Genomic DNA, 22,790 nt, shown 5'->3' on the forward strand with positions numbered 1-22,790 from the left:
ACCATGAGCAGTGGCCACTGACTTGCTACTTGAACGCCGGGGATCAGGACTCGACAATCAATGTGTAGACTTTTTTCTTCGTGGTTGATCATCTCCAGCACTTACTCCATCCTTCGCTTATTCCCAGTCCTTCTTTTGCACAGGGTGACCCCATAGCGACTTTTCCCCCACGATCCCATTCTTCTTCCCAGCACATTTTGCTTATCTATACACACCTGAGACTATTTCAGAATCTTTGACACGTTGACAAAACGACCGAACGAAGTCAAAATCTCACAATGGCAAAAGAAGTCGTCAAACAAGACGGCACCACTCATGTTGAGAATGACGGTACGCCGAAGAAAGCATCTTTGGGCCAAAAGGTCAAGCGTCATTGCGCGCGATTCTGGTGGCTCGACCTGCTGATTTTTATCGCCGTCGTGCTCGTCATTGTCCTTCCAATGTCAGTTACCATCAAGATAAACCAAGAAAATCCGCTAACTATTCTATGCAGTGTCTACGTCGGATACCCAAATCTGGCCCAAAAAGAAGTCAACAAAGGCGTTCTGAACATCACATCGATGTCACTATCCGACCCAGCACCAGACTCATTCACACTGGAGCTGGACAGCGTGCTCAGCACGACATCCAAATATCACCCTGAGCTCGCGGCCTTCAATGGCTCATTGCATCTCAAGGACAGTGATCCTGCATTCGCATATCTCGACATCCCCAAGGTCAAGGCCGAGAATGGCACGGTCAGCCACGTCGACCAACGTGTCCAGATAGCCGACATGACCGAATACACCAAGTATACGATGACCGTGCTGGGCACCGAGGAGTACTCCATCTACCTCAAGGGCCGAGGCGGGCTCCAGCAGGGCGGCCTCCCCAAGACCAACGTCAACTATAACCAGAAGATCACCTTGAAAGGCAAGTCTAGTTTTTTTCCCATGAGAACACCAGGAAAAAGCACAGACGACTAACACAGCACTCACCAGGTCTCAACAGCCTCAAAGGCTTCAACCTGACGTCGTTCAACATCCTGACCAGCGAGCAAGAAGACGGCGCCAACGCGAACGGCACAATCACGATCCCGAACCCGACCGTGCTGAGCGTCGAAATGGGCACCGTCACCCTCGACATGTCCGTGGCTGGCACACCAGTCGGAGTCGCCACGATCGAAGACCTGGTCCTCAAGCCCGGCGACAACTCCTTCGACATGCGCGCCGTCACCAACCAGACCACCGTCGTGACCATGATTTTCACAGACTACAAGAGTGGCATTCTGCCCATTGATGTCGTCGGCAAGACGGCCGTCTTCAATAACCAGTCGCTGGGATATTACGAGAAGGCTCTTCAGTCGAACAAGCTGAGTTTTGAGCTTGATGTCATTGCTGCCCTTAGGCGCGCGGGATTGGCTGACGCCTTGGGTATCTCCAATTCGACCAGTAAGGCATGATTTGACACAGTCTTGAGAACTCTGAGGAGAGGGAGATGTCCGTTTCAGGGGCCTTCGCAGACTCGCAGTATGTTTGAATGAATTGCTGCTAGGGTTGCAATTTCCAATACGAATATACTTTGAATCGCTCCAATACTCCATGTTCCCCCCCTTCATCCTTCAGGTCTTTGTGAAAACAGTAAGTCTGGCGACTGTGAACTCCAATTCTTCTTCCAGGAAATAACCACTGTCGATATGCCCATGCTCCTCATCACTCTTCATTCGGAGATTCAACAAGCGTGTCGTGTTGACGTTCACCAACTTGGCTTTCGTCATGGTCGATCTTCTGAGCTTTCCCAGTCTTGCGTACAAAGGTTTCCTTGATAGGATCTCCCGGCCACTTCATCAGCTCCCAATTGCCAATCCCAAACTCGGCCGGCGCTATGCGGACACCTCGCCCACCACCTCCGACAATTAGATTGCCTGGGCGATAGTCGGGATCACTCCTCATCCGTTCAATCGCCGAGTAATGAATATTGGCATTGCTCGGAATGTCGCGTGGTTCACCCATGGGGAGTGGCCTGCATTAAACTTAGTCCCATTCTATCCATGATTCGCAGTGGGACTCACCATCGGATGACCTTCCAGCTTCCATCTGGCTGCAGATCCATCCGCCGGAATGGTAGATATTCGATCATCTTCCAGAAATTGGCGGTCCTGGCGGGCACTTCTGGTCCCTTCTCCAGAGAGTCGTGAATCACTCCATTGCGGTAGCTTTCTTGTAACGCTCGGAGGAATATTTCGCGAATCTTGGGGTTTTCTTTTCGCTCACCATTTTCGTCAACTGACTCGGGAATGCACAGAAAGTTTGCCATCTTCCTGCTAGGTGTCAGCATCACGGAAATGAAAGATCTTGCACAACCAAGGAGGAATACTCTGCGTCAAATTTCAGACCTGCTGCTTCAGCCTCGTGGATCATCCAGACCAGTGGTGTGTGGCTCAGCGGCCAAGTCTCCCCCGTAGCTTTTCGCCAGCCTCCACCGATATCAGAGTGACCGCCAGCAAACCACACTTCGTTAACGTCCTGACCCTGGTCACTACCCGAGTATCGGCGTGGAGTATATTCTGTCACTCTTGGAATTGACGGGAGTCGAATTGGGACTTTCGGTAGTGGTGGTTTTTTGAACAGTGATTTGGGGAATTGAGGGAAATTGGGCGTTAGTAGCCGTTTGTGAGTTGACGGGTTGACTCGGGACAAAGTTGTTGTTAGATTTGGAGAGTTGCTTGACTGCACTTCCTCACTTTGTCCACCGATTGCAGGATTGGAAGGATGAATTGCGTCCGTTTCATTCCTCGATGCGGATTCGGCCTTCTTGACAGTACTTTGTGGCCTCGAGACAGCGACCAGATCTTGCCTGAATTTGGCACGTCGTTCGTCGATTGATACAGCATGTCGAATAACCTTGGCAGATGGCTTCGCAGTGTAAGGAAATCTGGTCCGCTGCATCCATGCGTTTTCGAATTTGGGAACAGAGTTCACAGTGTCAAAAAGACCGAGAAAGCGAATTCGACGCACAGGTCGACTGAAAGTCTCCCTAAAGCCCCGTAAGAACTTTTGTCAGTGGACCGGTCAGCACCGCTATTCTCGAAAAAATGTTGAAAAGGCTGTAGGCACGAAGCAAAAATGTTCAGACAAGTTGTAGTAAAAGCTCCGTACCTCGTACTGTTTGTCTTCTTTCAATTGTGCTTTGATAGTGCCATCGTTTCTCCTTGCGGCCCAATCTGCATAAGTTTTCCAGGTAAAGCGAACAAGCTCTTCATTGCCAGCATTGATGAGGCCGATCTGATCAAGCATCTCAGCAAGGAATCGGGCGGTATATGCTCCGCGACTGAAGCCAAAGAGATAAAGGTCGTCTTCGATACTGTAGTGTTTCATGAGGTATCGGTATGCGCCCATGACATGTTCGGCGAACGATGAGCCAAACGCAGAGTCTTTGACTTTCAAATACCACGACCTCGCACGTCCTGCAGCAGAAGTGCTTTGCATCTTTGAAGTCAGCGCATGCCAGAAGGTTGAGTGAAATCGACTTACAAAATGAGAAGCGACGTATGTTCCAATGCCTGGCTGGTAAAATGTGTAAACGTTGGCATCGGTTCGATCGAGCATCCGGTACAGCTTGAGGATATTACTGTCCTTTTCTGTGCCACTGAACTTGTTATTCGTACCCTTGAATTCCTCGTCAGTTCTGAAGGGAGTGTGATACTTGACGCTCAGAAAAACACACATCAAAGCAGAGCACGAACAGCTTCCTCTGATGAGGGCGAATAGGTTCGGAGGAAGCCATGGGAATGGTGTTCTTGGGCTTGAGCAAGTGCTGGTAGAGAGTGTAAGGTTTTTGTAAGAGGAAAATGTCTAGATAAGTAATTGATACTTGATTCGAGTGATAGACAAGGAATGGCGGTTCTTAAATTGAGAGAAGCTGCTCGGCTGACTACATTCTGCCTTGCCAGCGGTCGGCGGTGAGGTGCAATATCGTAGCGACTGCCTCTTGTACCTGAGTCGCAATACCGGACGAAAACTCCTGACTCTCGATGACATGTCCGCTGAAAGAGGTCAGAAACGTCATGTTGAGGTGTTCGTGCCTGCCCAGAATGACTGACTCTTTGCTGCAGAGCAGGTCAGGCAACGCACTACGGCGGCTTGCAGTTGCTTCTAGAGAAGTCATCCTATCGAGAGGATGGTGAGCAACGCCATTTATTGAAGTGAGCAGCCGATGAGAATTGCCATCGCAAAGAACCTGTCGTTGTTTTTAATCCTGAGTTAAGTGCCTGATGCTACAGTGGGAGGCTCCAAGGTCCACGAGGCTGAGACTAACCAAATTTGATTTTGCCTAGTAAACGTTTCGGCCCAAGGCTGTTGGGTGCTTAACCTCAATCACCTAACCAACGCGTCATGACCCATCTTCGCTCCTCGTCCATGATTGTGGGAGGCTGATTAACAGAACTATTCAAGGGCGAATTCCCTAGTTTCTCCGGTTGATCATGGGCATCCAATCGATCTTAGTTTCCTCTGTTCATTACTGTTTGATCTTGGCTGTGACAAGAGACTGTCCCAACACAACGCGTCTGAACGTCCACGCGCTACAAGTCAATCCACAGCATGAGTCGTGCCTCTTAAAGAAAAATGATGAGAGACCTTAAAATTCACTAACCAGGGCCACAGGTTCACCAAGTGGTGGACATAGTACGTGATCGAGACTGGCTACCCATGCAGGCACCCTCCTGAAATTCTTGCCGTCATCTGAAACACCAAAGAACGATATTGAGCAATGTTGGCTCGACGAATACTTCTCGACTACAGGAGCGGTCATGGAGTCCGATTCTTACAAGAGCAAACGGCAGGTACACTCAATGTTCAAATGAACATGCTCCTTCCCGCAAATTCGCCATGCAGCACCTTTCAGGGTCTCTTGACCTCACTGCATTTCTTCCCTCCCTCATCACACATTTCCATTGATCTTCTAATATCCTCTGCATCAGCTGGAGAACAGTCTCAACAGTACTCACAGCATTAACCATTCATTATTTTTCCACCTTCGCTTTAACCCTATATCATCCCCTTGCAACACTTCGACAATGGCACTCTTCCGCAAGCTTTCTTCCAGAGTCAGGAGACGACATAGCACTCCTAGCCATGACTCTCCGAAAAAACCTCCATGCCTGCCTTGGATGAGGCCATTTATCCACAGCCGGGAGATCCAACAATCCCAAGTCATGCAAACGCTGACCTCACACCTGACCCAAACCCAACACAAGCCATCACTCCACCAGCATCACCTCTCCAGCCGCGTTATAACACTCCCATGCCGAGCCGCAAAGACGTTGAGCGAACCTTCCAAGAATGTGCTCAACTGATTCATGCTTCACTACGTCCTCTACCTACCCAATCTGGTGACGGGCAATACGTTGGGACTGAGGAGCAGGACTCTGGAATTCTGGCTGATCTCAAAACTCTAGGTCCGAATGACTTGAAGTCAGCCGTTCAGATTCTGGAAGCCAAGGCAAGCGGCAAGCCTGAGAATGACCGCAAGATGTTCATGGAGCAGGTCATCCAAACAGTATCAGGTCTCCCAGATCATTCGGCCCATCGTGTGAACCTGACAAGGCTCCTGCAGGACAAAATATGGAGTTCATTGTCCCATCCCCCTCTGACATACCTAGGAGATGAATATCGCTATCGTTCGGCCGACGGGTCCAACAACTCGTACCTCTACCCAAAGCTTGGTGCTGCTAATACTCCATATGCTCGCTCCATCGACCTGGTGACAATCCAACCAGCCGCTCTCCCAGATCCGGGACTGCTTTTTGACTCCTTGCTAGCGAGAGAGGAGTTCAAGCCACACCCAAACAATATCTCCAGTATTTTCTTCAATTGGGCCTCCCTCATCATCCATGGTGAGTTATGGATGCGGCATTCCGATGCTCATTGTTAACTCGTTCTTAGATTGTTTCCAAACCGACCATATTGACAATAGCATCAGCACAACCTCCAGTTACCTGGACCTTTCAATTCTATACGGTGATACTCAGGAAGATCAGAATGAGATGAGAACTTTCAAGGATGGGAGAATCAAAGCCGACTGCTTCGCGGAAGGACGACTTATAGCCTTTCCGCCGGCTTGCGGCGTCATGCTCATCTTGCTCAATCGCTTTCATAACTACGTCGTCCAGCAGCTCGCTGCAATCAATGAAAAAGGTAGATTCACCAAGCCATCAGATCGAGGGTCTCCACAGTCAATCAAAGCTGCATGGGCAAAGTATGACAATGACCTCTTCCAAACTGGCCGACTCGTAACGTGCGGACTATACATCAACATTGCGCTATACGACTACCTTCCGACCATCCTGAATATGCACCGCACTAATAGCTCATGGCAATTAGATCCAAGGGCCGATATGACTTCCCGTTATGGCAAAGATGTCACCCCAAGAGGAATTGGCAATCAGGTTAGTGCGGAATTCAACCTGGCTTACCGCTTTCATTCCTGTGTTGGAGAGGCGGATGAAAAATGGACTGAAGCTATCCTGCGAGACATACTTGGGAAGTCACCCCATGGCGCCTCCTGTGAAGAGCTCTTGATGGGTTTGGGCAAGTTCGAACATGCACTTTCGAAAGATCCCCAGAAAGGACCATTTGCAAATCTCAAACGGGGTCCCGATGGCAAATTCAACGATGATGATCTTGCCCGGATCATGACCATGGGAATTGACCAAGTGGCTGGATCATTTGGTGCGAGAAATGTCCCAAAGTCAATGCGAGCAATCACCATGCTTGGCATCATGCAGTCCAGATCATGGAATCTGTGCACCTTGAATGAGTACAGGCATTTCTTTGGACTCAAAAAATATGAAACCTTCGAAGAGATCAACAGTGACCCGCAAATTGTAAGCCAACTGAGGCACCTCTATGAACACCCAGATCACATCGAGATATATCCCGGTATCGCGATCGAAGATATAAAGGACCCCATGGTTCCAGGTGTTGGAATTTGTCCGAATTACACAATCTCTCGTGTAATCCTATCGGACGCCATTACTTTGATTCGAGGAGACCGATTCTATACCTTGGATTGGAACCCAGGTTCAATGACAAATTGGGGATTCAATGAGATTGCCTACGATATGAGCATCAGTCGAGGAGCGGTGTTCTACAAGTTGATGCTTCGCACGCTGCCCCGGCATTTCAAACCCGACAGCATTTATGCTCACTGTAAGTCTACTTCCCAATTACTACTGTTGAGGTTCCCTTCGATACTGTTGCTAAATGAATTATCCAGATCCTATGACAACTCCAAGTGAAAACGCAAAGATAATGAAGTCATTGGATCGATACCAAGACTATGACTGGGGGAAGCCTGCTTCTATTCCTCCAATGATGGCTATCTCATCACATCAGAACATAGAATATATGCTCAAGAGAGCCCAAGACTTTCCTGTTCTCTGGGCTGAAAAACTTGGTCCTATCATGGGCATGGAATCTGAGGGTTTTTGTATGAGTGGGGATAGTCCCTTCCACCAGAAGCAGCGTCAAACCATGGGCCAACTCTTATATCAAGAGGCATGGCGTGATGATATCAGGAAGTTTTACGAACAGACCACCCTCCGGCTCCTTCATGAGAAAAGCTGCAAAGTTGCCAACTTCAATCAAGTTGATCTCACGCGAGATGTTGGAAATTTGGCCCATGTTCATTTTGCTGCCAAGATGTTCTTGCTGCCCTTGAAAACGGCGGAGAATCCAAGAGGTATCTTCACTGAGCACGAGCTGTGGATGGCAATGTGTGTCATGTTTACTGCGGCCCTGCTTGATTTCGATCCGGCGAAATCATTCCCTCTCCTGGTCGTGGCGAAGAAAGTGGCCACGATGCTGGGTAAGTTGATTGAGGCCAACGTCAAGTCAATCACAGCGACATCCTTTGCTGCCAAATTTTTCGACAGTTTCCGGGAAAACGACAACACCCTCCAGAATTATGGTGTTAATCTGATCCGTCGCCTGAAAGATACAGGAATGACGACGAGCGCTATGACCTATAGTCAGATTCTCCCGACAGCAACTGCGATGGTACCACACCCTTCCCAGGCTTTTTCACAAATGATCGACTACTACCTAGGTGAAGGGATATCCCATTGGCCAGAAATTCAGCGACTATCAAGAGATGACAGTCAGGAATCTTTTGATAAGTTGGTACGATATGCGCAAGAAGGGGCACGAATCGCTGGGACTTTTGGGAATCTTCGTCGAAGCAAAGTCAGCCACGTTTTCCAGGAAGACGGGAAACAGATCATAGTGAAACCAGGGGACAAGATCATTGCCAGTTTCATTGCTGCTTCACACGATCCAAAAGTGTTTCCAAATCCTGACCAGGTACGCCTCGATCGGCCGCTTGAGTCATACATCCATTATGGTATCGGGATCCATACTTGTCTGGGAAAGGACATCAACATGGTGGCCCTGGGATCAATGCTCAAAACAGTTGGGAAACTGCAAAACCTCAGGAGAGCTCCAGGACCTCAGGGACAGATCAAAAAGGTTAGTCCAACATGGAGTTGCACTGATTATCAATGGACTGAATGCTGACCTTGAGGCAGGTTCCTCAACCACTCGGAGGCTACGTCTGCATGAAAGAAGACCAAAGCTCGTACTGGATGTTTCCAACGACCCTCAAGGTACATTACGATGGTGAACTGCCGCCGATGGTTGACAAGACGAGTGGAACAAAGAGTGTGGATATGCCGTGATTGGTGGGATGGTTCAAGCCGAATACTCCTCTGCATCTTCTCCCTACATTCCTCACTCCTACGAGCAACCACTATGTTTAGTACTTTGTCATAAAATAATATTGCCTAGCTGCGGTTGTTATTTCAACTGCAGTCGGTGTAAATTATTACCAAACGTTTAGATTCTGGGACAGTGTGACATTTTTGGCCCGCGTGAAAACACGACTAATGGTTGGGGGCATTTGCGGAGTTAAGGGCTGAAGCTTGACACAATGAATCAGAGCGGAGGGATTTTCGCAGCAGCAATCTTGGCCTCGACATTATCATTCCACTCCTTGACGATCAGATAAAGGCCCTCGAGCGTCGTGTGGGTCGAGCGATAGCCCAGTTCCTCCCGGGCCCTGCTGCCACCATAGACGACATGCATGTTCGCACAATTGAACATGGCAGGCTGCAGCAACTCCAGATCGGGCGACAAGCGCGGCAGGATCGAGGACAAATACCCGTGTTGCAGCGTGACGTACACTTCGTTCAGATACGCCAGCAGCATGATCGGGACGGGCGGCACGTAGCGCCAGCGGACGGGGGTCGCCGGATGCGCGAGCAGCTCGAGGAAGCGTTCCAGGTCCGCGTACCGGATCGGTGGGTTGGCGGCGTCGCTGATCGCGTAGCCCTGGCCGCCCAGGTCGTGGCTGTGGATTCGCGATTCGTACAGTAGATGTGCTAGCGACACGTTCTGTGCGGATACGAGTTGCAGGGCGAAGTTTGATAGCCATCTGTTCAAACGGAGGGGGGTTTAGTTAGCTGCGTGTCTGACCGATAGTGTTTGTGTTGGACCTTGAGAAGACCATGTTAGCTGGACTAGACTCACGTTGGGAGACCACCACGGATCAGGTATTTGGTTGGCAGACTGTTCTCGTTCTCGTCCCCGTGGCCGTAGATGGTGTGGCCTGGCCGGATGGTGCCGGTGCGGAAGCGGGCTTTCTTGTCGTCGGCGTCTCGCACCATCTTGTCCGCTCGAGCCTTGGACCAAGCGTACGAACCGGCGAAGCGGTGGAGGGGCGCATCGTAATCTTCCGCCTCGGCGTTGTCGTGGACCTGGATGAATCCATCCGGGTATCGCCGCCAGGGGAGGAAGGAGAAGACCGTCTGGGCTTTCAAGGCGATGGACGCCGAGGACGTCGCGATCAGAATGTCACAGCCCGCGGCTTTGGCGGCGTCCAGCACGTTTCGCGTGCCCTGGATGTTGACTCGGAGGTAGATGGGGAGGGAGGTCTTGCTGCGGTGTCCGGATTGGATGTAGGCGGCCGTGTGGAATACCGTGAGCGGGAGATCTGCCACCTCCTTGGGCCAGGGCAGTGAGAATACGCTGTCGACGGATGCTGCGTCGCTGATGTCGGCTTTGATGTGGGTGACGTGCTCTTTGACGGCGTGTTCTCGCCGGGGTGCTGCGAGGTCGACGATCCGAATGGCGCGTGGGTCCTCGCCCCGTAGAATCAGATGCTCCACGATCCAGCCGCCCACCAGGCCTGTCATGCAGTCAGTGGTGTGGGCGAGCACAGTCCATGGTGCTTCGGTGGATGGGTGAGGAGAGGAATTGGGAGACGAACCTGACCCTCCAAAGACGACGTATCGTCGATTCTGCTTCGGTGGTAGATATTTTGTGAAATCGTGTTCCACTCTCTCAAACTTGTTCCATGCATTTCGGATGTCATCGTTGGTCCAAGGCTCGCCTGAAAGTTGAAGAGCCTCGGGTGGGATTGAGGTGATGTTCCGATTGAGACGGTACAGCCACCATATTGCATACACGACGATGGATGAGAGGATTGTGGTGATGGGCGAGAGAAGTGCCATGATGTGGACTCACCAGGGATTCAGCATCGATGGATTGGGAACCCGACTCAGGGTAAGAAAATGAGTGGACGCCATGGGGGCCCCAGGTTCATTTTATGAAATCCAGCAGCACCCATGTGTTGCTCAGCAGGATTAGAGGGGAAGTGTGACCTTAAGTGTGGTATGCTCTCTTTGTGCCCGCCCGTGTAAGACATGGGTCATTGGTTGTTGAGATCATGCAGGTAAACGAGTGAAGTTAGAGAGGTGGTATCAGTAGTTGAGTAAGCCACGCCCCTGTCTCCCGAAGTCTGTAGATATACTACTAGGTAACTAACTAGTACTTGGCATTTATTTAGAGAGTTGATGTTTCAGCTAGACTTGTTACTTAGTATTTACTATTAACAAAAAATACAAGTATCTATTTAGCGTTGTCCGTATCGTATAAATCCCTATCAATCAATAACTTCCACCATAGTGAGGTCGATCCCATCTGGCCGGCTTCTTCTTCTCCTCAGGCTCACTTCGATCATCAAAATACTGCACTCTCTTCTGCTCGGTGAGCACACGTAGATCGAAATCCTCTCGATAATCAATCGCCGTCCCATTGACAGAAAGATACGGTATGGGCTCCTCCTCTCCATCCCATTTGGCATGCCATACTTCTCTCTTCCGTTCAAGTTGCTTGCCATCGCCAACTTCGATCTTTCCCAAATCAACAAAAATGGTCTCGCCGACACCACCAAACGTGAAACACCTCACGCCACATTTCGGACAGAAATAGTATTTCCCTCTCATCTCGTAACATTGATAGGTGCTCAATCCGTGATCTGGATCCAGTGGCGAGAGGAGCATAAAGTCGTCTGCAGGATTGGCGGGATTGACGTGGAACATGTTCATTTTGTGGCACGTGGTACAGTTACACCGATAGATTTCTTGGTCGGTTGGTTTTGGTGGGTTCGATGATGAGAAGGGATGCGGAAGGGTGAGATACACAATGTACTGCGTCAATCCGCAGTGGCAGGATCCCGTGCATGCTTGTCTCTTTGGCGCTGTTTCTGCCATCTTGACTTCCAAGTTGTTCCTAGACTTGTGAAATGACAAGAAACCAGAGAATGGATACAAGCTCAACCGTGATATGGATACGGATACTACCAAACGCGTACTCGGCTCCACTGCTTATGTCACTTCCTTATTTCGGTCGCTGGTGCCTATCTTTAGTATTAAAACAGCGACGTAATTGACCTAACCTTATACTAAGATCAGTATAAGTTATAAGACTAGTAGGTACTAGGTAATTAACTCTCTTCACCAAGTCCAAAAGGCGTGGCTCCCTCGGTGCTCACTAAGTAGGGGCCTGACTGCCTAATTCGTAGACCATCGAGGCCATACCCTCCCATGTGAGGGTATCCTTGCGAGCGAGCACAGAGTGAAGCGAAAGCGATCGCCGCATCTCGATTCTCGGACCACTCAAACACCAACTTGCTCGTACTCGCTTGCATTCCGACTTTGCAGGCCTCGCAACAAATCCGAACCCCGCCCCTCGGTTTCGGTACGAAAGGTAAAATCCTGGCCTTCTCTCGCTTGTGAACATACCAAAAGGGCAAAGTTTACGCAATACCATGAACTGCATCACAAGTAGGGAAATTCTCTAGGAGGGAGCCTAAGTGGTTCGTTATCAGCGATTCCTCTGATACGAACCTAACGAGGCTGCAGGTGATCGTGAGCATGACATGTGCGTTCGGCCGTTCCACTACGACACCACCAGGATGACAACCGACGAGCAAAGAATTGAAGCGCCAGATGCAAGGACTAGCGGCATGAGCGAGTCTTCTCTCCCCACCGCCCGTAACAACACCAACAAGGACCTGGGTAGCATCACTCCCAGTGTCGACACCCGTGGGACTCCTCACCGGGAACTTACTTCGACAACCTCCAAGACCAAGACAAGTCCAACATCAAGCCAGGGCACAACAACACGAATAAGACCCAAACCCAAACCCACTCCTAAATCAATCTCAGCCCTCGAAGCCGAACTCGCCTCGTTAGAAACCCAACTCACGACCACACTATCGCGTCTCGCCGCCCTCCAGCAAGAACCACAACCACAGCAACAATCTCCATCTCCATCTGACTCTCAACCACAGCAACGACCACAATCTCCGACCCACGACCAACAAATCCTCGACGCCCAAGCGATCTTCACACGCCACATCGCGCAACTGAGGCGGTACAACGACATCAAGGACGCCGCCATGGGCATGCTATCGCTGATCGCGGACCGGGAGGGCAAGCGGGTCGCCGAGGTGTTGGACGAGAGGGGTGTGCTCGTGGGGGATGATTAGTCTGTGTATGAGTATGAGTATCGATGGCCAGAGCTCTCGGGGATCGGGGCTCAAATACCGAGTGTTGTATTTCTAGAGGCTTCACAGAAACCAGACGCGGAACCGGCGTGGTGTTTCAACGGTGGTTCTGATTGATATTCTCTCATGATTCTGAGCCAAAAATGCAAGGGGGTCTCAGACACTGGACCCCAGCCTTTCACTATTGAGTGTCTATGGCCGAGCAGAGATGTTGATCTCCATCTGCTTTTGCTCCTTTCACCCCTGGGACCGTCACTCCCAGTCCATTAGCATCCACGTCTTCTGGGCCAACAAACCAAACCAATCATATTCAGGCCAGCTATCCCAGATCGTTGTCCTCGACGAGGCTTGAGGACATCAACTCTGCATTCAGGTATCCACATACCTTCCTTCATCCATCTAATTACAAAAATCTATCATTTCCCCGAAAAATCCTCAATCGCCTGGTGGTAATGATATACACGGAACAGAAGCATGCGCTCAACGCAGCAGACGAAAGAATTGCCACACTCACAACCACTACCCATCATGGTCTTCATCATCAACATCTGGCGTCCTCTTGAGGGCCAAGAGCAATTTTAGTGCTGTTTTTCCAGACTTTGGAGACTGACTAGCTCTCGGTATCTTCCTTTTAGTGCCATCAGTTCCGAATGTGTCCCGGACTCGGCAATGACGCCCTTATCGAATACGTAGATAACGTCTGCTTTCTGAATCGTGCTGAGTCGATGTGCTACAGCAATGGTTGTTCGGCCTTTGGCGGCTGCGTCAAGGGCGGCTTGTACGACCTTCTCCGATTCGGAATCTAGCGCAGATGTTGCTTCATCGAGGAGCAACACCTTGGGATCGCGGATTAGTGCTCGAGCAATTGCGATACGTTGTTTTTGACCGCCTGAAAGTAAGGCTGCTTTACTTCCAACATCGGTAGCAAATCCATCACTGTTACTGTTAGTCAATGAAATCGAATCGGGGATACGGAACAACTTACGGCAACGACATGATGAAATCGTAAATGTTAGCATTCTTGCACGCACGAATGACTTGTTCGTCGCTCACTTCCCCCCTATCCACACCAAGGAGTACATTGTCCTTGATTGTGCCTTGGTACAGAGTGGGCTCTTGTGAGACCAAGGCAAGCTGTGCCCTATAGTCGTTCAAGTTCAGCCTCGAGATCTCCAGGCCGTCAATATAGACCCCGCCCGCTAAGGGGTCGTAGAAGCGTTCCATCATTGCAATTGTTGTCGATTTTCCACAACCCGAAGCACCAACAAGTGCAACATACTGTCCAGGCTTGACAATCAGGTTGAGGCCACGAAGCACAGGTACATCAGGTCGGGTAGGGTAACGGAAATGAACATCTCGGAACTCGATCGAGCCCTCAACAGTTTCGATAGATTCCCCGTCCGTTGACCATGGATCGATCGTGGGTTGACGGTCATACAACTTCTTCAACGAAGCGGCTGCATTTCTAGCCTTGGACATATCTCCAGCAAATGAAAACACTGTTCCAGCAGACTGTGCTCCGAAGATGATTTCGGAGAAGACAATGAAGAATTGGAACATAGTGTACTCGCCACTTGCCATAAGCTGGCCACCATACCAGAAGCCCAATGCAAATGCCAAATACATTGCTGATTGTGAAGCTGCGTACAATGACGAGTTACGTAAGTTGGCTTTCAGAGATACACCAAGCTGATCTCGAAGTTGTCGTCGGTATTCGCCATAAATTTCCGATTCAGTGGTTAAGGAAGCCACAGTTCTGATCGCGTTGGTGTGCTCGCAGGCGTATCCAGCCGATTTTTCATAATGCTTTTGTGCGGTAGCGGTAAATTTGGCCAAAATGTAGAATCTGAAGAATCCAGTCCCGAGAATAACAGGAAGAGCACAGCAGCAGACAAGTGCCAACTTCCAGCCAATTGCCAGAGATATGACGACAGCCACAACCAGCGTTGAAGTACAACTGATCAGCGTGCCCAAAGTTGCTCCAGAAATTGCGGCCAGATGTGTTGTTTCGGTTGATAGATATGACGTTAGGGCACCTGTAGAGTTCTGTTCCTCGTCAAAAAAGGAGATGTCTTGTCTCAAAAATCTCCGGAATGCACCATCGCGAGCCCGCTGCACTAGACTCTCACTGCAATAGGCAAAGGCAGTCCCTTGAACGACCATTGCAATGAGATCAACAAATGCCAACATCAAATACATCAGTGACCAGAAGCTGATATCACTGCGGATCTGGTCTGCTTTTTCAGGGAGCGGCTGAGACAATGATACGATTGACTTGGCAAAGAAGATACCCTGAACAGGCTGAGCGGAGCCGGCAATGAAACTGAAGAAGAATCCAACCATCATCAAACGCCATTCTGTGCGGTTGAAGCGAGCGATGAATTTGATCAATGTGCCAAGAGAGTATCGAGCCTGACCGTCCTGTGATTTTTCGGCGAGAATGTTTGACGAAATAGATTTCTGACTTTTGGACCGACCAAGGGCGAGTTTCTCGTCGTCTGGATCGACACCTGCCAAGCTTGCAGATCTCTTGGACTGTATTCGAGCCATTTCTTCATCACCGCCTTCGACGTCCTTCTCAGAATCATCGTCTTTGTCGCCACCAATACGTTGGGCAGAGACCAAGTTATAGTATGCGCCCTTGAGTTCGAGCAACTCATCATGAGTACCCTGCTCGATAATTCTCCCATTTTGCATTACAACAATGTTGTCCGCGGTCTTGATCGTCGACAAGCGATGAGCAATGACAATAGTGGTTCGACCCTTTGCTGCCTCATCGAGAGCCGCCTGAACGACTCCTTCCGATTTAGTATCCAGTGCAGACGTAGCCTCATCCAGTAGCAGGATTTTGGGATCGCTGACAACTGCTCTGGCAATTGCAACTCGCTGTTTCTGACCACCAGACAACAGGAAACCACGCTCACCAACATGAGTCTCGTATCCATTCGGGAGAGAAGAGATGAAGTCGTGTGCATTGGCCTTCTTGGCAGCGTCAATGATTCGAATCATTTGTTTCTCTTCAGACTCTTCTTCGTATTTGGAGCCGATTAATCCGTTCTTGATGTTTTCTTTGATGGTTTGGCTGAAGAGGACGGGCTCTTGCTGCACCAAAGCAATCTGTTGACGGAGCCAATGCAAATTCAAAGTGCTTATGTCGTGACCATCCAAATAGACAGCACCTCCAACTGGGTCATAGAATCGTTCCACTAGCCCAACAATCGTAGATTTGCCCGAACCAGATGCACCAACCAAAGCCGTGGTCTTGCCTGCGGGGATGTTCAAGCTGACATCTTCCATGACAACAACTTCTGCTCGTGAAGGATAGATGTGCTTGATATTCCTGAGTTCCACAGCACCTTCCACATGTTCAAGTGTCGCTCCTTGATCTGACAATGGATTCAATGGGGATGCCCGGTCAATAGTGGCATAAATCTTGGATGCCGCAGCCACACCAGCAGCAAAATGTTGTATGTTTGGCCCAACATTTCCAAAAGAGAAGGCGCCGATCATGACAGCCAAAACAATGGTGAGAATCTGAGCCAAGGTCGTCTCACCACTAATGAGGAATCGAGATCCCATCCAAAAAGCCAGGCCATAGTTCAGGAAGATGATGCACAAAAGAGATCCGATCATGCAGCCAAGAGCAGCCTTGCTACGGATGCCCCAATGTCGTGCCTCTTGAAGGTGAATGTCGTATTGTTTCGCCAGTTTGTCCTGTGTACCAAATGCAACAGCGTTTCGAATGGATGCAAGCACTTCTTCGGCGACTGAGCCTCCAATGGCATATGCGGCTAGGGATTTTTTGTTCCAGCCAGACATCTTTCTACCGCCAGCGCCCATCAGAACAACAATGGCTACAACGGAGCTCATGCAAATCAATGTAAGTTTCCAGAACTTGATGAAGCCAATGACAAAAGCAGCAAAGAAAGCCGCGACTCCAGTGAGAGTGAGACCGACCTTTTCGCTGATGGCCTCTTGAATCAGGTTGGTATTAGCAGTAATCATGGTGGTGACGGCTCCAGCTCCAATTTTGTCGAAATAGCCAATGTTCTGGCTCAGGATCGCTCTGAGATACTGTTCTCGGACCTTGGAGGTGATGTGCTCGCCGGTATAGATAAAGAGAACGGTCGACGTATAGATTAGGACGAATTCTCCAACTGCCAAATAGACAAAGTAGAGAACGTAGGTGTTCAAGATCGACTTGAAATTCAGCGCAGTTCCTAGAGCTAAGCCTTGGAATTGGCCACTCAAGTTTCCAAAAATCACCGTCATCAATGGCATAACCGCGCCCGCTCCGACTGCGGTGAAGACCGCAATAGCGATGAAAACCTTGTCCCATGTCGTGGCGTATCTGTACAGGGAGAAATATGTGACTTTGACATCCGGAACATCCAGCTGCCTTTTGAGAACCAGTCTTTCATTTTCAGGCAGATGAGCCAGAGCAGCGTCGCCCTCTGGGACTTCGCGCACTTGAACGATTTCCGAATCGAGTTTCCTGAGATCAACGGCGCGAGAATCATCAGACGAAGGGGAGTCTGGAGATACGGGAGAATTTGGGGATTTTGGAGCGGCCGAGACTGGTGTTCTGGGAGTCTTTTCTGATATTTCGGTGTCGAGTTGATGTTCTGTAGTTATTCCCAAGGCTGATCTCTGTTTCTCCTCCATGTTCTCTTCCACCGAAGTGGCCCCTCTGGTCACGTCGCCCTGTCCATTTGGATCCATGGCAGGCGGGTGTTATGAGTTCCCCAGCAATGTCGTGGAACGATATGGATATTGAAGTTGTTGCTTAGTACATGGTGAGATTGGTAGGATGGAAGGGAAGGATGTTCAGAACGGTATGAATATGGGCGCGGCTGATGGTGGGTGAATTAGAGTGAAATGTTCGCAGCACGCGTAGGCTTGACAGCGGCAAGGTAAATTAAGTGTCGTAAGGATATATGGGTAGAACAGAAGCAAGAATGAGAACGATCCGAAAAGCAATATCTGCAATGCAAGAATGACAAGGTCTGGTGAGGATACAAGGAAGGCAAGCGAGTGAATATGTGGGATGCTACCTATGTACTAGGGGGATAGTCGATGCAGTCATGAAAATGCAGTTCAACCTTCGGACTCTGTGTATTCGGGGCCGGAGGAGTAACAATAATAATCATAGAGGAGCCACAGGGTCTTCGGGTGCCACAAAGGCCTGAGTCAACCAGGGAATACAAGTGACCGTCACGGCGGGATCGGGTTACACCTGCCGTTGTTCGCCTCTTGGTCCGCGCTAAAGCCCTCGCTTGTTTAAGCTGGCCTATGAAAAGCACAGCGATTCTGATGTTAAATCCATGCCAGTGAATCTAGCACGGAAAACACCATCTCCGAGCGTGGACTTGGAGACACTGCAGTGCCATCTTGCATCTGGGCTGACTCGGAGTCTTGAATTTACCACCTGGGCACTCTTGTAGGCTTGCAGCTGCCTGAGGGTGGCCAATGTAGTGGCACCGCAGTTGAGCTCGGTCTTCATGAATCATGAATCATCGCACCACAGGCCTCGTTCCTCGTATTCCACCCCAATAGCCATCTACCAGAACTCAAACAAAGATTTCAGGGAGAGATTCGACGGGAATATGCTTAAAGCAATTTAGGTACGAATCCATGTAACGCGCGGTTTCGTATTTCTAACCCATCGTGGCTCTGGAGTGGGTTCCGTGGGGCACCCAGGGCGCTCGTGGCGACTTCTGGACCGCCTACGCAGTAACCTTTTTGGGGGGAAGGGTGCCCGGAAGCAGCACCCCAAATAAAGCAGCCAAGCATTGCATAACTCAGTCCCCTCCAGCTTCATAACTCCCACCTGAGACTGTCCACTCCGGGGTGCATAAAGTCCGAAGGGCAGCCTGAGAATTGATGATTCCTGAACAGCGGGTACCTAGGTAGGTAATATATGCGAGATCGGACTCGAATACGGTGGTAAATATCTCTCGTCCAATGTCAATGCGCATCCAGCCCAGTCTGAGCCATCGTAAGAATAACTGCTGCCTGGAGTCCGTGGCATACATGCACGCTACGGAGTCACTCAATGCTCAGGAGGCAACGAAAGACATCTAATGTTTTCGGGCAATATCATTGCACGAGAGTCCGAATTTCCGAAAAACTCGACGAAGCAGACGGTGATGATACAAGAAAGAGTCATAAGCTAGAGGGGCCTTATCACTCCTCGACCACAGCCTCATACCTAGGTAGGCTGGAGATCACAACTTTGACCTTGGCGCACCAACAGCAACAGCATACTCGTCCACCCTCTTCTTCGCTTCCAAGTTTCTGCGGTTTCGGTCCAGATCTCTGGCTGCCACGGTCTGAGGGTGGCCAGCACTCTCATCGATATCCCTGATGATCTCGCGGTACAGTTCTTCCTTGATTGTGCCATATGATGTTCCTTGAGCCTTGTCGACCAGTTTAAACTCCTTAATGAATGCCAATGTTTCGTCAGCACCACCTAGCCCATCTACGATACCTTCCTTAAGTGCTTCCAACGCCGGATATCGTCTAGCTTCCAAGACCATGTTTCTGAAAGTGGTCATGCCCAATTTGACTCGGAACACACTCACCATGGTAGGGTTGAGTGAGGCGCCAAAGTCCAATTCGTTGAGGCACAAGAAGCCCTTGTGAGGGTTCATGATACGGTAGTCGTGGAACATGGCTGTCATTAGTCCTCCAGCGAAGGCATGACCGTTGATCATGGCCACCGTCGGCATGGGATATGTAATGAGACGTCTCCATAGCGGAAACAAACTTCCAGCGAAGAAGTTGGGATCTGCGATTGCTTTCTCATAGTCCAGACCGTTGGAATAGAATTTGGTGATGGATGATGTTGTGATGACCACTCCTTTGGGCAGGCGTTGCTCAATGATGTCGAGAGCCAAATGGAATGTCGAATTGAATGCCGGAGTCAATCGATTATCAGGCGGGCTTGAGAATGACAGGACATAGACCTGAGGTGCCGCCTGTGTGCAAACGAATGCTCCTTGCTGGGAAGACGTCGAAGACCCGACAGATCCGGGAGGAATCGAAAGAACAAATAGAGGTGGAACTGGTGGCATTTTCGCGGCTTTGATACTAAGTTGTAGAGTCTTGAGTGAAAGCCTCTATAGATGTTGACAAGTAGACAGGACAATGTCTTTATATCGGGATGTAAATGTAATTCGGACGTTTGGGTTTTGATTAGTCGTCTCCGTCGTGAGCCTGGAGCCAGTTGGAGTGAGCTTGTTGAGCCGAGGTCTGGAGGCACACTTTGGCACCAGTTTGGCTCAAGTTCACTTGTCTTACTCAACCATTGGTGGAGGTAACAGGAACCAGACACTGTAGATGAGGCCAATTGATAATTGGTAGATGTGATAGGGAGCTTATCATAAGGCTTTAATCCGGACTGTTGGCGACGACAGGATCGTAGCTGCATGGACCTATCTCGTACTCCGTCAATACCTTGGGCTTCACGTGCATTTCTTTTAAGCGGGAAACGGCCCAACGGGTCAAACTGGAGCGCCTAGAGAGCTTGACTCAGCATGCCCACCACTAGTCTACTAGCCGGTACTCGACCCGCTAGGGATAGTCAAAGCGACCCCCAGGTTATGACGACGCTGCTCACTTCCTTCCATCAAAGCCTGCCAATCCGGCTACGACCGGATTCTTGCGCGAGAAATGCGGCTGGCTCACCATCAGTAAATAATACCTGGAGTTGCGCAACGGAAAATCCTCTGCTGAACATTTTCTCAAGCTTATCAGTGCAGGCATGTCAATAGCATATCTGTGGACTCCCACTACACCGTCGTGACCTGCCCTTCGGTGGCATTGGATCTGTCAACCGTTGACCTCGAAGGTCACAATGGCAACCCCATCTTCAGCCTCAACCACCTCCAAGCCTGGCCCAACTTTATGGCAAAGAACGAAAGGTTATTCGAGTACAACGTACGAAAATCGATTGAAACCTGGCTTCAATAAGGCCTATGCTGTCGTCGACAAACTCGGCGCACCAGTCAACCGACTCTCCAACAGAGTTGGCTCTGAAGCATTCTGGCCAACTACCCTAGACAAAGAATCTGAAAAGGCCGCACGGATTCTCCGAGGCTTCTGCAAGGATGGCTTTTATGACCAAATAGAAGAGGATGCTGCCAAAAAGATCGAAGCCCGTGATGCGACCGCAGTCGGGATCCCGCAGGGCACACAGCGAGTTCTGGTAAAGATTCCACAGAAGGTCATTCAAAAATGCGTTGGACTGGCCATATTCACAACCATGCGCTACGGTTGGGTACTTGGGGGATCCGGAGGTGCAGGCGTTCTTGTAGGGAGACATCCGGAGACGGGTGAATGGAGCCCTCCTAGTGGAATCCATACCCAAAACATGGCCTTGGGATTTCTTATAGGCGTCGATATATATGATTCAGTCCTCGTCATCAACACCTACAAAGCTCTCGAAGCATTCACAAAGCTGCGGTGTACTTTGGGCACAGAGGTAGGCGTGGCTGCTGGTCCGCTGGGATTGGGTGGAACACTTGATACAGAAGTTGTCAAGCGACAAGCGCCAATTTGGTCTTATGTCAAGAGCCGTGGACTGTATGCCGGAGTCGCTCTTGAAGGGAATATGGTCATCGAAAGGACTGATGAGAACGAGAGCTTTTATGGAGAGCGTGTAGGAGTTGCCGATATCCTCAATGGCAAACTTCGTCATCCACCAGTGGATAAGTATCAAGTGTTGATGGATACACTAAAAGCCGCTCAGGGGGATGCTGTGGATGACAGCCTCCTGCCGGATGGAGTGGCTCCCAGTGATATGGAATTGATCAACGAAGGTAAGGGATGAACACCATTGATCGCTTGTCTGTCTGACATCAAGAATTTCAGGCCCAATATTTGGTATCCCCGCCGAGGATGACCCAGATCCATTTGGTGTCAAGGCATTAGAGGCCGAAGGCTTGAATATCAGAGAGGCAGGAACGCACCAAAGACCCAGTGCTGCTGCATTCGAATTCAAGCCATCTCCGACCAGTCCAATTTATACCCATTTTTCACGCCAGAGTGTGGATGGGTCCATCAGAAGCCGAACTTGGAGAGATAGTACCCACAGCCTTGCCAGTATTGATCGAGGCACCCAAACGGATGAGGACGAAACCAAGAGTGCTGGACACAGTCCCAATAGGAAAAGTTCGACAGCTTTGAGAGATTCTACAACAATAAACACGACTCCCCAGAAACACAGTCAGCTGGTAGAAGACGAAGAGGAACACGACGCTGATCGCCGGGAATCATTCTCGGATGTTGATTCAGATGCTGAAATTCAGACGGCAGTGCCGGTGGTGACAAGAGCAAGAGTGGTTGAGGTACCCAGACGTCTTCCTCCAGCGCTACCACCGCGCAACCCGGAGCGAGTAGTATCACCGGTTGAAGCCCAGGCTCCATCGGACGGATTTGAGAAGATCTCGCTTGAGGAGAAAGCAGGAGAGACAAAGCATGGAAAGGATCAAAGCCTATCTCGAACCGCTACGAACGAGGCAGCAGACTCCACATTTCATTCAGTGCCGGTGACACCAAGTGAGGAGAAAAAGACTAATGATATCCCAGGATCCTTTCAATAGGGAGTTTAGTGCGGCAGGCAGTCGGGCCAAGTTTACATATGGAGTCTATGAACATTGACCTTTAATGAAGACCAAGTAGAACGAGATCAATTACATTCCACATTGAGAGATACAATATCGTTCTTGCCTTGAACCAACTTGAAGCAGACACGGCGACGCGTGCTTGCCAAAACAAACTGGGTGGCGAACTCAGAAGAAGGTCGACGAGGAAGTCGCGCTTGTCCATCTGCAGCCCTCTTCTACTTCTACTTCTTCTCTTCTCCTCTCTCCTCTCTCTCTCTCTCTCTCTCTCACACA

General features: G+C 50.0%; 9 protein-coding genes across 9 annotated transcripts; 4 read left to right on the top strand and 5 right to left on the bottom strand.

Moving 5' to 3' along the window:
• Positions 1-278: 278 nt before the first annotated feature.
• LTR84_008090 (uncharacterized protein) lies at positions 279-1,441 on the top strand (the record flags this gene model as incomplete). Its single annotated transcript, XM_064851640.1, has 3 exons — positions 279-442; positions 494-921; positions 981-1,441. 3 exons carry the CDS (start codon positions 279-281, stop codon positions 1,439-1,441), a joined length of 1,053 nt encoding a protein of 350 aa, XP_064710643.1.
• A 250-nt stretch (positions 1,442-1,691) lies between these two features.
• LTR84_008091 (uncharacterized protein) lies at positions 1,692-3,765 on the bottom strand (the record flags this gene model as incomplete). Its single annotated transcript, XM_064851641.1, has 6 exons — positions 1,692-2,001; positions 2,051-2,299; positions 2,356-3,015; positions 3,145-3,467; positions 3,513-3,647; positions 3,706-3,765. The coding sequence occupies 6 exons, from the start codon at positions 3,763-3,765 to the stop codon at positions 1,692-1,694; spliced, it is 1,737 nt and encodes a 578-aa protein (XP_064710644.1).
• Positions 3,766-5,136: 1,371 nt separating this feature from the next.
• Positions 5,137-8,555, top strand: LTR84_008092 (uncharacterized protein; the record flags this gene model as incomplete). The annotated part of the gene is made up of 4 exons (XM_064851642.1): positions 5,137-5,875; positions 5,925-7,190; positions 7,258-7,297; positions 7,400-8,555. The coding sequence occupies 4 exons, from the start codon at positions 5,137-5,139 to the stop codon at positions 8,553-8,555; spliced, it is 3,201 nt and encodes a 1,066-aa protein (XP_064710645.1).
• A 417-nt stretch (positions 8,556-8,972) lies between these two features.
• LTR84_008093 (uncharacterized protein) lies at positions 8,973-10,549 on the bottom strand (the record flags this gene model as incomplete). Its single annotated transcript, XM_064851643.1, has 2 exons — positions 8,973-9,471; positions 9,567-10,549. The coding sequence occupies 2 exons, from the start codon at positions 10,547-10,549 to the stop codon at positions 8,973-8,975; spliced, it is 1,482 nt and encodes a 493-aa protein (XP_064710646.1).
• Positions 10,550-10,984: 435 nt separating this feature from the next.
• On the bottom strand, positions 10,985-11,425 carry LTR84_008094 (uncharacterized protein; the record flags this gene model as incomplete). Its single annotated transcript, XM_064851644.1, has 1 exon — positions 10,985-11,425. One exon carries the CDS (start codon positions 11,423-11,425, stop codon positions 10,985-10,987), a length of 441 nt encoding a protein of 146 aa, XP_064710647.1.
• Positions 11,426-12,294: 869 nt separating this feature from the next.
• LTR84_008095 (uncharacterized protein) lies at positions 12,295-12,870 on the top strand (the record flags this gene model as incomplete). Its single annotated transcript, XM_064851645.1, has 1 exon — positions 12,295-12,870. The coding sequence occupies one exon, from the start codon at positions 12,295-12,297 to the stop codon at positions 12,868-12,870; it is 576 nt and encodes a 191-aa protein (XP_064710648.1).
• A 596-nt stretch (positions 12,871-13,466) lies between these two features.
• Positions 13,467-17,610, bottom strand: MDR2_2 (multidrug-resistance transporter mdr2; the record flags this gene model as incomplete). The annotated part of the gene is made up of 2 exons (XM_064851646.1): positions 13,467-13,824; positions 13,874-17,610. 2 exons carry the CDS (start codon positions 17,608-17,610, stop codon positions 13,467-13,469), a joined length of 4,095 nt encoding a protein of 1,364 aa, XP_064710649.1.
• A 1,505-nt stretch (positions 17,611-19,115) lies between these two features.
• Positions 19,116-19,964, bottom strand: LTR84_008097 (uncharacterized protein; the record flags this gene model as incomplete). Its single annotated transcript, XM_064851647.1, has 1 exon — positions 19,116-19,964. The coding sequence occupies one exon, from the start codon at positions 19,962-19,964 to the stop codon at positions 19,116-19,118; it is 849 nt and encodes a 282-aa protein (XP_064710650.1).
• Positions 19,965-20,746: 782 nt separating this feature from the next.
• Positions 20,747-22,493, top strand: LTR84_008098 (uncharacterized protein; the record flags this gene model as incomplete). The annotated part of the gene is made up of 2 exons (XM_064851648.1): positions 20,747-21,710; positions 21,763-22,493. The coding sequence occupies 2 exons, from the start codon at positions 20,747-20,749 to the stop codon at positions 22,491-22,493; spliced, it is 1,695 nt and encodes a 564-aa protein (XP_064710651.1).
• Positions 22,494-22,790: the final 297 nt, after the last annotated feature.

The sequence above is a fragment of the Exophiala bonariae genome (assembly GCF_035927105.1).
Source record: "Exophiala bonariae strain CCFEE 5792 chromosome Unknown scaffold_3, whole genome shotgun sequence".
In the NCBI taxonomy this organism is placed as follows: domain Eukaryota; kingdom Fungi; phylum Ascomycota; class Eurotiomycetes; order Chaetothyriales; family Herpotrichiellaceae; genus Exophiala; species Exophiala bonariae.